The sequence below is a fragment of the Echinops telfairi genome, unplaced genomic scaffold (genome assembly GCF_000313985.2).
Source record: "Echinops telfairi isolate 266 unplaced genomic scaffold, ASM31398v2 ScPeMD7_7475;HRSCAF=8513, whole genome shotgun sequence".
Taxonomy (NCBI): domain Eukaryota; kingdom Metazoa; phylum Chordata; class Mammalia; order Afrosoricida; family Tenrecidae; genus Echinops; species Echinops telfairi.
In genome coordinates, this window is record NW_022111379.1 from 27,472,875 (window position 1) to 27,488,594 (window position 15,720).

General features: G+C 41.0%; 1 protein-coding gene across 1 annotated transcript in view; it reads right to left on the reverse strand.

The window, feature by feature from the left end:
- FAM189A1 (family with sequence similarity 189 member A1) overlaps window positions 1-15,720 on the reverse strand; it is a 166,035-nt gene that overhangs the window by 6,531 nt on the left and 143,784 nt on the right. Inside the window, exons 8-9 of the mRNA XM_045285786.1 lie at window positions 14,360-14,435; window positions 7,739-7,966 (exon numbers count right to left, since the gene is read on the reverse strand). Of these exons, the coding sequence (XP_045141721.1) occupies window positions 7,739-7,966; window positions 14,360-14,435 (304 nt within the window). The remainder of the gene's footprint in view (window positions 1-7,738; window positions 7,967-14,359; window positions 14,436-15,720) is intronic.

Consider the following 15,720-nt stretch of genomic DNA (forward strand, 5'->3'; position numbering starts at 1 on the left):
TTTTTTAATGCAGTTTTTGTGATAAAATTAGGTGCCTCTGCGGATACTCAGGTCGGCTTATACTCGTGTATACATGGCATTTTACTTTATTGTTTTTAACTTACTTTCTTTTCATTTAGTCTCTCAACACATCATTAATTTACATTAGAGACAAAGCTCTTGGGCAAAGCTTCAAGCCCAGACAAATATACATTAACAGCTCTTCTCCGTCTTACTCTAGTTATTTTTTCTTTTCAATACTTTTGTCTCTTGCTCTTTCCTCCTTTAATTTTAATACCTAAACTTTTATTTCATAAGTATCTCAACTTTTCTTTTTTTCCATCATCAATCCTTCTCTTCCTTACTTTCTTCATAAAATCAAAATCTGACACTACTCACATTTTTCTCTCTCAACTATTATCAGCATTTCCTATGTCCTTGCAAAACAAGACACATTTTGGTCTAATTTCCATTATTTTAACCTACCAATTGGAACAGGTTATGGAATTGCCAGAAAAATTACATAAAAGAATGATGTTTGCTCTCACATAACAGATGAAGAAAAAGTCTGAGAGAAAAGTGAAACAGTAGAAAAGCTAGGAACCTCACTACACACATTACAAGAAAAACTCCAAACAGAAATATAAAGTCGAACAGTATAAAAAGAGAATTACACAACATTATAAAAGAACAGAGAAATAGTACTGAAGAGCTGGAAACCCGAATTAGTGAGCTTCAAGACAAATCATAGACTCCAATCTAAGAGAAGAACAAACAAATGCAAAGGAGACCAAGAAAAGCTAGAGAACAACGTGGGGCACAATCAGGAGGAATGGCCTATGTCTTCCAGGGATTCTAGAAGAGGATAAACAAACAAACCATACACATAATAGTCCCAGAACTCCTGCTAGAAAACTTTCCTCATTGCCTAGATGATGAAAAGATATCTATTCAGGAAACCCGAACAACCCCCATCATGAGAGATCCCCAAAGGGAAACCCCTCAGCACATTGTAGTCAAGATGTCTAACATCAACGATAAGGAAAAAATTCTAAGAGCAGCTAGGGAAAAAAAGAACAATATATACAAAGGGACAGCAATTAAAATCATTTCCAATTTCCAAAATCATTTCCAGGCAGGCAAGAAGACAATGGAGTGATATATATAGAATCCTGAAGAAAAAGAAAAAACAAAAAACTGTCAGCGGAGAATCTTGTAGCTAGCAAAAATGTCACTCAATATGATGGAGAAATAAAAGTATTTCCAGACAATGAGAAATTAAAGAAATCCACAAAAACAAGACCACCACTACAAAAGCAAAACAAAAAACAAACATAAAAATCTTAATGAAGTTCTATGGTAAAAAAAACCCAACAACAATAGCACACAAACCTGAAAGCCATACACAAGACAATTCCTCATAAAATCGAGCAGAGAGAATCCAAAACAATGAAGAAATACAGGAAGAAAAAATAAACTTATCACACCACACATACATACTCACACATAACATACACAAATTAAAATGACGGTAACAAATCCATACATATCAATAATCTCACTGACTGTCAATGGGCTAAATGCACCACTAAAGTGACAGACAGTAGCAGAATGTATCAGAAAACAAAACCTATCACTATGCTGCCTGCTAGAAACACACCTCAGAAGATCAGACATGAAAAGACTAAAAATAAGTGACTGGGAAAATGCATACCAAGCAAAGAACAACTAAAATAACGTAGGTGTAACAATATTAATCTCTGAGAAAAAAAGACTTCAAGTCATATAACATAATGAGACAAGAATGAACACTACATAATGATCAAGAGAACAATAGCCCAAGAAGACATTACCAATATATACATATGTGCACCCAACCATCAAAAGTACACCAAATCCTCACAGAGCTGATAAAGGATATAGACACTTCGACAAGAACTACAGGGGACTTCAATATGCCGCTCTCGAGGAAAGACAGGACCTTAAGGGAGAAACTCAAGAAAGACACAAAGAGCTTAAGAACACAAGTAGCAAACTCGCCCTCAGAGACATATATGGAACCCTTCAGCCAACAAAAATTCAGTATACATTCTGCTCCAAGGCACATGGAGTATTCTCAAGAACAGATCACATACCAGGCCACAAAGCATGTCTAAAACATTTTTTCTTAATGAGATACTATTACCTATCTTCTCAAATCCAAATGCTATAAAACTAGAAATCAACAATTAAATGAACAGAAACAACAAGACAAATACATGGAGAACGAATAACATACTACTTAACAATGATTGGGTAATAAAGCAAATAAGGGAGGACATAAAAAATTCCTTGAGACAAACAAGAACAATGTCCCAAACCTTTGGAACACAGCAAAAGCTGTAATGAGAGGCCAATTTATAGCAATCAACACACATATTAAAAAAAGAGGAGAAATCCAAAATCAACATCCTAACACAATACATTTGAAAACTGGAACAAAGACGAGAATACAAACCTTCCAGTTAAAGAAGAAAATAGATACTAAGGACCAGAGCAGAAATAAAAGATATGGAGAGAAAAAAAAATGGAAACAAATCAAATGACAAGAAGTTGGTTCTTTGAGAGGATTAACAAAATAGGCAGAGAAAAGAAGCAAATACCCAGAAAAAGAAATGCAAAGGGTGACATCACAATAGATTCAAACAAAATAAAAAGAATAATTACATATGAATCTGAAAAACTGCATTAAAAGAAACTTGATAACTTTGATGAAATGGACAGATACCTAGAAATACCTCATCCACTCAAATTAATGGAAGCAGACGTTGAGAAAGTCAAGAGACTCATAACAAAAGAAGACATAGAGCAGGTCATTAAGATATTTCCAATCAAGAAAAGTCTAGGATCAAATGTCTTCACAGGGGAATTCTACCAAGTGTTCAGAGAAGATCTGTCATCAATACTCTACATACTACTCGAGAATATAGAAAAAGGCAACAAATTCCCAAACTCATTCTATAAAGGGAGCATAACTCTGATTCCAAAGCAGGTAAAGACCACTCAAAGCTAGAAAGTTATAGACCAATATTCCTCATGAATATAGGCGCAAAAATCCACAACAAAATTCTGGTCAATAGAATCCAACCTCACATCCAGGGAATAATTTAACATGACCAGAAGGGATTCATTCCAGGGAAGCAAGGATGGTTCAATATTTGAAAAACAATCAATATAACCTACCACATAAGTAAGGCAACGAACAAAAGCCACATGATCATATCAATTGCTGCAGAAAAGGCATTTGACAATATCCAAGATCATTTTTTTTATTAAAAAAACTCAGCAAAAGAGGAATAGAAAGGGAATTTCTCAACATAAAAAGCCATATATGAAAAACTAACAGTCAATATCACACTCCATGGGGGAAAACTAGAAACACTTTCCCTGAAAATGGAGACCAGAAAAGGATGACCCCCAGCATGACTCCTACTCAACATCAGACTAGAGGTGTTAGCGACAACCAGTGGACAACACAAAGACATCAAGAGAATTTAAATAGGCAAAGAAGTGACACTCTCATTCTGCAGATGATACTACCCTTTACATAGAAAATCTTAAAGTGACCACAAAACGCCCACTGGCAACAATCAAGGATTTCTGCAAAGTAGTGGGATACAAAATTAACAACCAGCAATCAATTGGCTTCCTGTATGCCAGCAAAGAGAGCTATGAAAAAGAATAAACCTACCTAAAGAAACAAAGACCTATACAGAGAAAACTACAGAACATTACTATAATAGAAATAAAAAAAGATCTACATAAATGGAAGAAAATCTCATGCTTGTGGATAGGCATACTAAAATTGTGAAAATGTTAATACCACCTAAAGCAATCTACAGATACAAGGCAATAAAATTTAAATCCCAAACACAGTCTTTAAAACAATGGAAAAATGAATTACCAATTATATATGGGAAGGCAAAAGACCTAAGATAAGCAAGGAACTCATTAAAAAGAACCAAGTAGCAAGCCTCAGGCTACATGTTCTAAAACCCTACTGCACAGCCACAGTAGGCCAAACAACCTGGTACTGGTACAACGAGAGACACATAGACAAATGTATCAGAACAGAAAACCCAGATGTAAATGCATCAGTGTACAAGCAAACAATCTTTGACAAAGGACTAAAAACTATAAATTGGGACAGGGACAACCTCTTCAACAAATGGGGTTGGACAAACTGGATATCCATATGGAGTTTAAAGTCCTAAATGTAAACTCCAGCGCTATCAGGATCATCAATGAGAAAACGGAAACAAACTTAAGGGCCCTATTGCAAGGCATACGTAGACTGCCAAGTATAATAAAGGAAGCACACACAACAGAAGACAAAACAAATGACTGGGACATATTGAAAATAAATCACTAATGCACATCCAAAGACTTCATCAAAAGAGTAAAACAAGAGCCCATTAATTGGGATTTTTTTTACCAAGGACACAACAGACAACGGTCTAATTACCAATATCTATAGAACTCTACAATAGCTCAATAAGAAAATAACAAATGACCCAGTTAAGAAATAAACAAAAACATGACAGCGCACCAAAACACAGGAAAAAATGGTCATGATCACTAGGCATCCGGGAGATGCAAATTAAAACCACAATGAGATACCACCTTGCACCAACAATGCTGGACCAATTTTTTTAAAAACAACAAATGTTTAAGAGGTTGTGGAGAAATTGCAACTTGTATACACTGTTGTTGGGCTTTTATATACATATAACCACTATGAAGAGCAATGTGGCAATACTTACAAGAACTGGGAAGTGAAATCCCATATGATCCAGAAATACCGCTATTGGCCATATACTTCCCCCAAATAAGAGACAAAGCATGAGTGGATGTATGCTGCCCCATGTTCACTGTAGCACAGTTCACAATAGCAAGAAGCTGGAAGCAGCCCAAATACCCAACCGTGGAAGAATGGATAAAGAAACTATGGTACATACACATAATGGAATACTATGCATCCCTGAAAACACAGTGACGAAAGCATGAAACACCACATGACGTAGAAGGGCCTAGAAAACATTATGCTGAATGAAGTTAGTCAATTACAAAAGGAAAAATACTGTATAAGCCCACTACTATTAAGAGAAAAGCCAATTAAACAAATCTTGGAGACCAATTCCAAACAAAGGGGTAGAAATCCTGATTACAGGCCTTGAACCATACATCATCACTCTTACATGCAGTTTATGAAAAACCCCTTGAAAGAGGAGACCCCAGCATCGGGGGTCACTACTTCAAGAAGGAAGAAAAAGGCAGAAGACCATCCACTTAATGCCATACAACACTGAAACAAGGCGTGACAAATCAACAGACATGCTCCAGGAATGAGGAGGGAACCTTACAGAAAGTCAAGTTAAGTCCAGGGGAGGGGAGCAGCTAGATTTCAGAAGAGGCATTTATACTTCTTTGGGGGGAAAATGGGGAGGGGCAGCCTCACCTTGGGAAGGAATGCTCAAAATTATAGATAATCCAAGGGGAGAATATACGCAGTATTATGTTTCTGGTTAGACACTTTGGAATTAGTTTCTACCCAACCTTGGTGACCCACACCAAGGACTATGCACTAAAGTGACCCTAGACTCTAGCTGTACATGGAACATGGCATCTTCCCCATGGCCCACACCAGAAGGGCTTGATGTGGAAACTACATTGAACAAATGGGGTCTACCTCAATATGACCCATAGCCCTTGGACTTAAAACTGAAAGTCTCTGATGAGAGAAGAAACAAATGATGACCACACCAAGACTTTGGAATCGGAAGTCCTTGGCCTTGGTTAGGATCCCTGACTTCGTAGGTGTCCATTGAAAGAGGACCCAGGGCCACCATATATTTACTATCTTGATGTCCTCCTGGCATTGATATGACATGTACTAATAGTATGGGCAAGGATCTGTCCTTGCAAGGAAGTTTATAAGAAAATCTCCCCTAGCATCAACCCTCATGGTCAACATAAACAGAATTCAACCATTTAAGAATCCACTCTGTAGAAAGCAACAACTCATGGATTATGGACTATAATTGCAAAACCTCTATTCCTCAACAGTATCTTAAATTCTATGCCATTGAATAAATCATTGGTGTTATTAATGGAATTACCTTATACCCCAGGGGGATAACTGGTCATGTTTTTTTTAATTTTTTAAACCATAAAACGATAATAAGACACCTAAAGTAGCCCAGAGTTGTACATAACCATGGGACAAGCAGATGGATTCTGGGCTTCCACTTAATTCGAGGCCCAATCTAAAAACAGTTAGCTTTTATGATGTGGCCTTGCTCAGTACACTCGCCTTCCTGAAGAAATTACTGAAGATCAGGGTGCTACACCAAAGTGTGGTGAAGAAAGCAGATGGTGCCCAGCTATCAACTGGAATAGTGTCTGGGTTCTTAAAGGCTTGTGTCCAAACAAGCAGCCATATAAGTGAGGCATCAATTAAGTCCACCACATGAGTCTGTGTGATCCAAAGATAACACAACCCAAATAAGATAAAAGGAACGGTGTCAGAGCTTTAAAAAGTAAACACCCAACTTATAAAAGACTATGGGACAGTGAGACCCCAAAATCCACTTGCATAATGCCTATTTGCAAACAGCTGTAATATCAGACAGATATTACTGTAAATTTGATTATGGTGGATGGGACTATGAGTAAATGTAATACCTGGAGAGTTGATTTCCCTCTTGACTCATCCTGAAATTGCTTTAGGTTTAAATATTTCTCACTTTTCCCAAGACAGAAATTTTTTTCTCTAACTTATTTTAATAATGAATATGGGAGTGGGGAGGAAACTCTAGAACTGATTGTGACAATGTATATACAACTCTTTATAAAAAACAACTATGGAAGTATATGATGTATGAATTTTAAATCAGTATCTCTATTGACCAAAAAAAAAGATGCCCCAGGCCAGTGTGGTTGGATGCAGAGAAGGGCTGGGAGCTACTTTCACAGCATCATCAAACCAGGCCTTCTTTCATTCTCATCCCTACAATATCATGTTTCAGAGCACGGGTTTCACTTGTGGACTATGAGTTCGCCCAAATGCATAGGTTCCCCAAACTCTCTGAATGAATGACAAGGAGAAACAAGTATTCCTAACAGAGCAGAGTAAATTGTCTATTTAATAGTTAGGTAGAGCTCCACTCAAACATCAGGTCACACAGGCAGCTCTGTCAAGGCTGACATATGGTTAGTTAAAACATACCTGTTTCTTACCACTTACGCATGAGACATGGCCAAAGCCCAAAGCCCTCTACTCTGTTCTTGACTCTGGCTCTGTGCATAAGTAAAATGAATGCACAGTGCTGGCTGACCTGTCCACACTGGGTAAGCCTGGGACTGCACTCTTCCTAAACCTTTATGCCCCCTACCCCCTTGCAGAAGGCTGATTACCTACCCCAGGCTCAGGACCTAAGTATTTTGTGGGTGCTCTGTCCACACTGGGAAAGTCCTGGGACTGCAAGATTCCTTCATTCCCCTTGCCCTCTTGCAAAAGGCTGACCACCAACTCCAGGCTCAGTGTCTAAGTGCCTTGTGGTGATGTGGAGTCTGACCTCAAGACTATAGTCCCAATCTCTCTTAAGTGCAAGGGTCCCAGGATGAGCCTGGGCTCCCAGACGATAAGAAACTAGACCTGCTGTGCTGAGGCAAAGCCTGGTGAACCTGCAATAATGCAAGTGGGTCAGGTCTTCTGTACCTGCTACTCCAGACAAGCATGTGGCAGGGTCACTAACAGAGTGGGCCATTCGCTGAGGACCCACTCGAGTCTGTGCACCCTCCTTCAGGGACACATGGCTCCAGTGGTGGCAGGGCACCTGGGATGACAGTTGGGAATGTGAGGCCCCAGGGCCATCCAAGGAACAAAAGCTCAAGCCTAGGGCAGCAGCTCTCTCCACAACACGGACGTTCTCTCGATCCAATGGCACTGCAACGCAAGAAGACAGAGATTAGGAGTGTGGCTGCCCTCCTTTCTGGAAGGTTATCTGAGACCTTGGGGGTGTAGGAATGGAGGCTGATGGAGGCTGAGAAACATCTGTCCATATATCGAAGGGCTGTAGGGCACCGGGTATATTTCTAAGAGCCACCCCAGGAGGAGCATGGCTGGAATGGCTCACTGACTAAAAGGCAAAACAGACAGCATCTTTTTCTTTTGTAGTGGAGAAGTCTCATATACTGATTCAGGGCATCCCTTGGGGATTCAGTGGATATCAAAAATATGAGGGGGTACCCCCCAAAAAAAAACCCAGAAAAAAGCTCAGCTGAGCAGAGCTTTCATAGTATGCATTATTTCCCCACTAGATGAGCATAGAGCAACTCTCTCTGAGTTAGTGCACCTAGTGGCATTGCCTGGGAAGGTTCTCTCTGGCCACAGTGAATTTTTTTGTAAAAGCAGTTTCACTCAAACTTTGTTTTTGTGTGTGTGTGTCGTCTGATTTAACAGAACAGCATGCAGCTGTGAAATTTTGTTTCTTGTTTGGGAAAAATTCCGCAGAAACTGTTATGATGTTAAACAGAGCTTACAAGGATAGCACTATGGGAAAAACTCAAGTGTACAAGTGATTTTCCCATTTCAAAAGGGGTGAAAGGTGCATGTGACAAACTTGTTCTGAATGTCAGTCAACTTCCTGAACAGAAGAAAATGTTGACAAAATTCATGCACTTATGTTTGAAGACCAACAATTGATCATTGAAGAGATTCGGAAGTTTCTGGATTATCTTGGAGCTCAGTTCAGCAAATTTTAACAGAAGATTTGGGAATGAGAAGGGTTGCTGCAAAATTTGTGCCTCGGGTTCTCAGGAAAAACAGTGCCTAGTGGGAACATGCCATGCTTTGGAAAAACAGCTCCGAAGCAATCCAGACTTTTTCCCAAGGCCATTACTGGTGATGAGCCATGGTGCTATTCTTAGCACCCCAAAAGCAAACATCAATCAAACCAGTGGAAGAAGCCATCTTCACCTCACCAAAAAAAAACCTCTTCAAGTGAAATCAAAGATCAAGACGATTTTCATTTGTTTTGTGATGTGAGGGAGACAATGCATTTGGAGTTTGTTCCACCAGGTCAGACTTCCACCAGGTCAGGTTAATCAAGCTTTCTATTGAGAGGTTCTGAAAAGATTGCATAACAGTGTGTGACAAAAAAGGCCTGATTTGTGGCAGATGGGACAGGTTTTGCCACCACTTTCTCAGTACACCAGTTTTTGGCAAAAAACAGCATGCCTCTCTTCCCTCACGCACCTTACTTACTCATCTGACCTTGCTTCATGTGACTTCTTGTTTCTACGAATGAAGAGGGCCATAAAAGGACAGTGATTTGATGACGTTCAAGAAGTGAAGGAAAAAATGAGGGAAGTGCTGTCAGCCATCCAAACACAGGGAGTTTGAAAAATGTTTCCAGGAATGGAATTGCACATTTGACAAATGTATTAAGTGTAATGGAGAGTACTTTGAAGGTGCTAAGGCGATTTTGTAAAAAAATTAAATATATAACTTTAAAAAATCCATTTTGGGGGGTACCCCATCATATATGATGTCCCCAGGGTCACAAGGATGCTTCGTGGGTGAGTGGGGCCAATTCAGAGAAATGCAGTGTGCTCTGACGGACCCCACATCATTTCAGTCAAGTCCTGGGGAACCAGAGATTCTGCTTGCCCCACATAAGGGTGTCACCCTGGGTCTGAAGCCCTTGGTGAGAGAGAGTGGGAGAAACCCAGCTGATGTGATGCCTGCTTTGGTTCTTACAGTATGGTCACTGGACCAGCAGTACCAGTATCACTTGAAACACATTAGAACTGCAGACTCTCATAACCCGCCCAGGCCCATGGGCTCTGGAACTCTGGGCTCAGCGTTATGTGCTTTCGTAAGCCGTTTAGGGACTGTGATACCTGCTTCGGTTTTTGGACTGATGCTCAGACTGTGATGCTGGTCAGGGCTGGTCCTCGCTCCTCCCATGCCAAGTGGGGTCCCCAGACAGATAGCACTGGCGCCCCTGGGCTGCAGCTAACATGGATCTGATTGGAACTTGTTTTAAAGAGATTCCCTGAAAGTCTTCATCCACAGGGAAGCCCAAGGAGCACTTATTCCTCCTTTTCCCCCTTTCTCATCAGATATCTTAGAGCCGGGGGAGATAATACAGGGTGTGTGCGATATCTTTTTTAGACTCCCAGCAGCCTGAGTGCCTCCAGGGTTGGTGTCTTTAGGCTCTGTTCTTTCCATATGTTTTAAGCAGGAATCTGTGGGAGAGACCACAGCCGGAGGTGCTGTGTTTAGATTATGGCCATTCTGTCTCCCTGCTCTCCATTTGCCCTGCTCCGTGTGCCTGAGCCAACACCAAAGGCCTTTACAGACAGCATCCAGTTTAGCCCTCGTCACCCATCTCTGAGACAATGATACAATCCACACTCAAGGAAATGTGGTGGCGAGAGGCTACGGAAAGAATATCACAAAACCACTAAGTGGCTGGAGCCAGTTGGAAGCACGTCAATTCTAAACATTCTTGCTTAATCATTTCTTCTGCTGTCCACCAGTACCCTCCTCATGCCTGGAATGGTAACATTAGCAGTCTATATAGAAAACAGGAAAATAAACACTGTCTTACACATCATGTGCGGGGGCAAAAATCTTCAGAAAGATTAAACTTGCAATTCTTAAAATGGAAAAAAATATAATAGAAACCATAATAAACATAATATTTGTAAACATAATAGAAACCATAAAGGAAAAGGCTGATAAATTTGATAGTTCTCAAACTGCATAGAAAGGAAGAAAAATGTAAAGCAAACTCAACTTCCTAAAAAGGACCAGACTTACTGATCAATAGAGACTAGAGAAATCCCCCAAATTCTCACCCTAAAGTACTATTTGAAATGAGAACTGAGGCCACTCCCAATTGTCAACCTTTAATCAAATAATAGATTGGTTTATAAAATCAACAGTATCATATGTAATACTGTGTGTGTTCATACATCAACTACATGAGACAAAAAGAGCAGGGAACTAGACTGACGGACAGAGGACAAGTAGAATAGAAATAATGAGACTGCTGACATATTATGAGAAATGTGCACCAAGGTCATGGAAAAGTCTGTATAAAAATTGTTAAATGAGAACCCAAGTTAGCTGTGTAAAATTTCACCTGAAACACAATATATAGTTTTGTCAATGTCTAACATATTTCATATCAGTACTTTAAAATATTTTAATAGTATTCATTCTTACAAATTCCTCTTGATACCAATTCTCTCTGAATGCCAGTGATAATCAGGTGGCTGTGTTCCTCAGGGAAGTGGGATCATGAGGAGACTCAGGTGAGTCAGCTTTGAGGGTATGTGGGTGGGGACAGATAGATGGACATCCACACATGCACACATGCATATGTCTTAGTGGAAATAGAGCACTGCTAGAACATTACTGGAGAGGCTCATGGCCCCAGTCTGGCTGCTCACTCTTTGGTGTGCTTTCACTCTGGTTGGTGCCTGTAGTTCCACCACCCCCAACCCCCGCTTCTTATTCAATTAATTAATTTGGGTGTCTATGTTTTCACAGTCGTCATATCCTAGTAGGCTCCTAAGATTTCACCTAATGGCTCACAGCATTTTCCCTAATTAATGTGTCACCGTGTAGCTGCATATGTACTACATTCTCCTTGTCTTTTATTAGTGGGCTTGACTAATCTTCCACATTTTTATTATCAGAAAAATACAACAACAAGTATTTTCATGTGTAACAGTTTCTTCTTTAGCACTAACTCCCTAGCCTGCATCTAGAAGTGAGATAACCACATCAAAGACGTAAACAATTGTATGTTTCTTTATTAAAAATGCTTTCCCAAGAAATGGGTCAATTTATAATCCACCAGTCAGGACTGGGGGTAGGAGTTCACCTTCCGCTTTTCCAGAAGCCATTCAATTAATATTTAGCTTTTTGAAAAATTAAATTTAGCTTTTTAATTTTTATATTTCATTACTATTTTGGAAATTAATGAAGTAGATGGGGGGGGCGAATCTACAAGAATACCTCTACAATCAATAAGTGAGTTCAGTAAGCTTCAAACACAAGTATTAATCAACATTTGATCACATAGTCACATAGAGGTGGCTTCAAAAATTCATGGAAACTTCTATTATCTTTTAAGCTCATTTCTCACAAACTTTTCTGAAGCCCACTCATATAGTAACAATGAATATGCAGAAGTAGAAATTAAAACTCTCAATATTTACTACAAAGAAAATGAAATACTTAGCCATACCTTTAACAACACATTTATAGGATCTGGATGTTGAAAGTTACAAAGTGTGGATGAAAGAAGTGGAAGGGAACTCAAATACAGGGAAGGACAAGCCATGTTCCTGGAGTAAAGGATAAATACAGTACAAATATCACTTCTCCCTAAGCTGGTATTAGTTTAATACCATGGCTTAATCTACTTTCTATCAACATCCCAGCAAAGTCTTTTTGTAGATTCCAACTGATTCTACAGTTTATGTGGAAAGGCACAGCTTCTAAGATGGCAAAAAATAATCTCTACCCAATATGAAGAACTACACCATCGCAACAATTAAGACTGCGACATTGGCAGAGGGGTAGATAAAAGATCAATGGAACGAATATAGAATATAGAAATAGACCCTACTGATTTTTGACAAAGAGACAAGCAATTTAATGGAGGGGAAATCCTTTTATTAACAAATAAGGCTGGAGCAATTAGATAGCAATTGGCAGGAAAATGGCCTTGATTTACATCTCATATCCATTAAAGGAATTAAGTGGTGGAAGGTGTGTTTTTTACAGTTAAATTTGCCTGGTTTGCTATCCTGTGAGCTCTTGACCTTCTGCCTGTGAAGGCTGGTCCCTGAGACCAAGTTACAGTTAAACTGCCCAGGTCTCAGAGGAGCCCTGGTGATGTAGTGGTTACACATTGTGGTTATACGTTAGGCTCTTAACCAAAAGGTCAGCAGTTTGAAACCACCAGCTGCTCTGTGAGAGAAAGACAAAGCTTTCTACTCCCATCGAAGTTATTTTTGGAAACCCAAAGGGACAGTTCCCTGCTGTGCTATGGGATCACTTTGAGTTAGAATTGACTTGGAGGCAGTGAGCATTTTTGAGCCCAGATCTGAGGCCCTAGGCAGTGATGAGGACCAAGCTCTACGGAGTTTCTGATGATACCGCTCAGATTCCTCCATCTCTATCTACAAGAAGAGGAAAAGCAAGTGTTTTCTTCCCCAGTCTGTAGGTGTCTCTGCTTTCCCAAGCACACGTCTCCCAAACAAGAATTTTCTCAGGCCAAATCCTAGAATGCGGTGGGCCAGTAAGGGTTATCCTGTGACCCAGCAAGTGAGGCACACTGTGGCTTGGGGATGTCCCTGGGCATCACCTCTGGGACCCAGCTTCTGACACCCCTTGCAGAAACCAAAGGACGCGTGGGATCACTTCCAAATCCCTACAACTGCTAGGGTTTGAGCTTCTGTAGCCAAAGCAAATCTTCCAGAAGTATGCTTTATCTTTCATATCTCCTAGATCAGTGGTTCTCAACCTTCCTAATGCCACGACTCTAACACAGTTCCTCGTGTTGTGGTGACCTCCCCACCAACCACAAAATTATTTTAGTTGCTACTGCATAACTGTAATTTTGCTACTGTTATGAATCCGGCGACCCTGTGAAAGGGTCATTCAATCCCAAAGGGGTCATGACCCACAGGTTGAGAACCGCCGCCCTAGATGTTAACTGTGAGTAGAAGGAAGGGGCAGGGGCAGCAAGCTCTGGTGTTCCTGTGTTCCTTTTCAGGACCCATAGTTCTCTAAGAAGTTATCTAACTTTGTTTTCTCAATAAACCCACCCCATGTGCTCATTTGGGAACCTCAAGAAGGAAAATCCCAGTCCTTCCACACTCCTTGAAAATCCCCAGCTTCACTTCCTGCTCCTACCTTGAACTAGGACTTCACTCCCTTTGGACCAGGGACTAGGTTTGGGATCTGTCATTTCACAATCGTTCTTCCATGCCCTCCAGGAAGCAGGCAGAGGTACTTAATTCTCACCTAGCCCTCTCTCCTTCTGTGGAAGGAGCTGAGCTGACAAAGGCTACTATTTTTGCTCCGCAAAGAGTCATGAATGGAGCTGTAGGTCCCCAGTTCGAGTAGTGCTTTTTTCAAAACCATACCCTTCACATGAAAATGTGTGAAGTTTCCTAGGTATATTGAGGGAGGTGGGCTAAGGAAGAAATATGGAGAATTTATATGGCACTGAATGGAAGGTTGTAGCAAATCCTATCTCCTTAAAGTATAAGAAATTAGCATTTCTAATACTGAAAGAGGAAAGATTACCTTGTGTGCTGAACTCAGTTGTGATATTTGGGTCTCCAGAACTGGGCTCCGTCACTTGTTGATCGATACATGTGACCTACGGCAAAAACCATAAAGCATCAGGAAGTCTGCAGTGGAGCTCTGCTGAGTTGGGGCCTGAGCATGCATAGTACCACTATCCCAGTACACCACAGCAGCCTCCAGTCATGCTGCGGACATCAAAGCTGTCAAGCTGTCCGGACCTCCCACGGTTATGCCCTGATTTAACGGAGTGGGTATGAGGGTGGCGGAGTTCTGGTTTCACAGTAATTTAACACTTGGCTGCGAAGGAAAAGGTTGGCAGTTTGAGCCCACCAGCAGATCTAAGCAAGAAAAATAAAGAAACCCTATGGGGAAATGATACTTGGCCCTATGGGATCACTATGAGCCCGAATCAACTCAATGGCAATGGGTTTTGTGAAAGCCTTTTGCAATCCAAAAACCAAATAAACAAGCTCATTGTCATTGAGTCAATGCCGACTCAGACTCATAGTGACCCCTGTGGGTTCACAAGAATGTGACTGTTTATGGAAGCAGAAAGCCCATTCTTTCTTCTGCCAAGGCTGCTGGTGGTTGCTGACTGCCTATTACCATGTGGATTGCAGTCCAGTGGGTAACCTCTACACCACTGGGGCTCATTCAAAAATCCACCAGAACTATGGTACCTGCTCCAGTCCATTCACCTTCCATAAATGGTTAATCTGGATCCTACAAAGATGCCACAGGAGTCTCCAAAGGCACTGTTCCCAGGCAAGACAGCACCACCACACCTGTAACCACTTCTCAGTTGCCCTCTCCTCCTTGTCCACTCTCACAGAAGAGTCAGGCCGTGGGACAAACAGTCATGAGCCCTGTCATGTTCTTTACTGGCAGGGTTTGGATGCTGACTGCACAATTCATAAATAATGATTGAACAACTGAACCCCAAACTTCCACAGAACTCACAGGCCTTTTGTTTCTTGTATCTCACAGAGGGAATCCAGAGGTTACACCCCAGGCCACTCTCCTCATGCTGACCTCAGTCAGGGCCCACCCAGGTGGAGGTCATCCTGTAGGAAGGGCCCATAGCTTAAGGAACATGGTGTACCACCCATCATCGGGGCAGGCACTGAGCAGTGCCCTGCTGCCGAGCTATTTTCATGACTGCACGACAAGGGGAGCAGCAGGGGCAGAGATGAGCCCTTCTCTGTTTCTCACTTGGCCTGGTGGTCTTCCACTCTACCTCTGCCCTCAGCACCTGAGTTCTGATTATCTGCTTCAGGTACAGTGGCACCGCATCAGGACCATGTACAAGAATGCCAAGAATTCTGCATTTACATCATGTGCAGTCCTGTGTGTCCTTC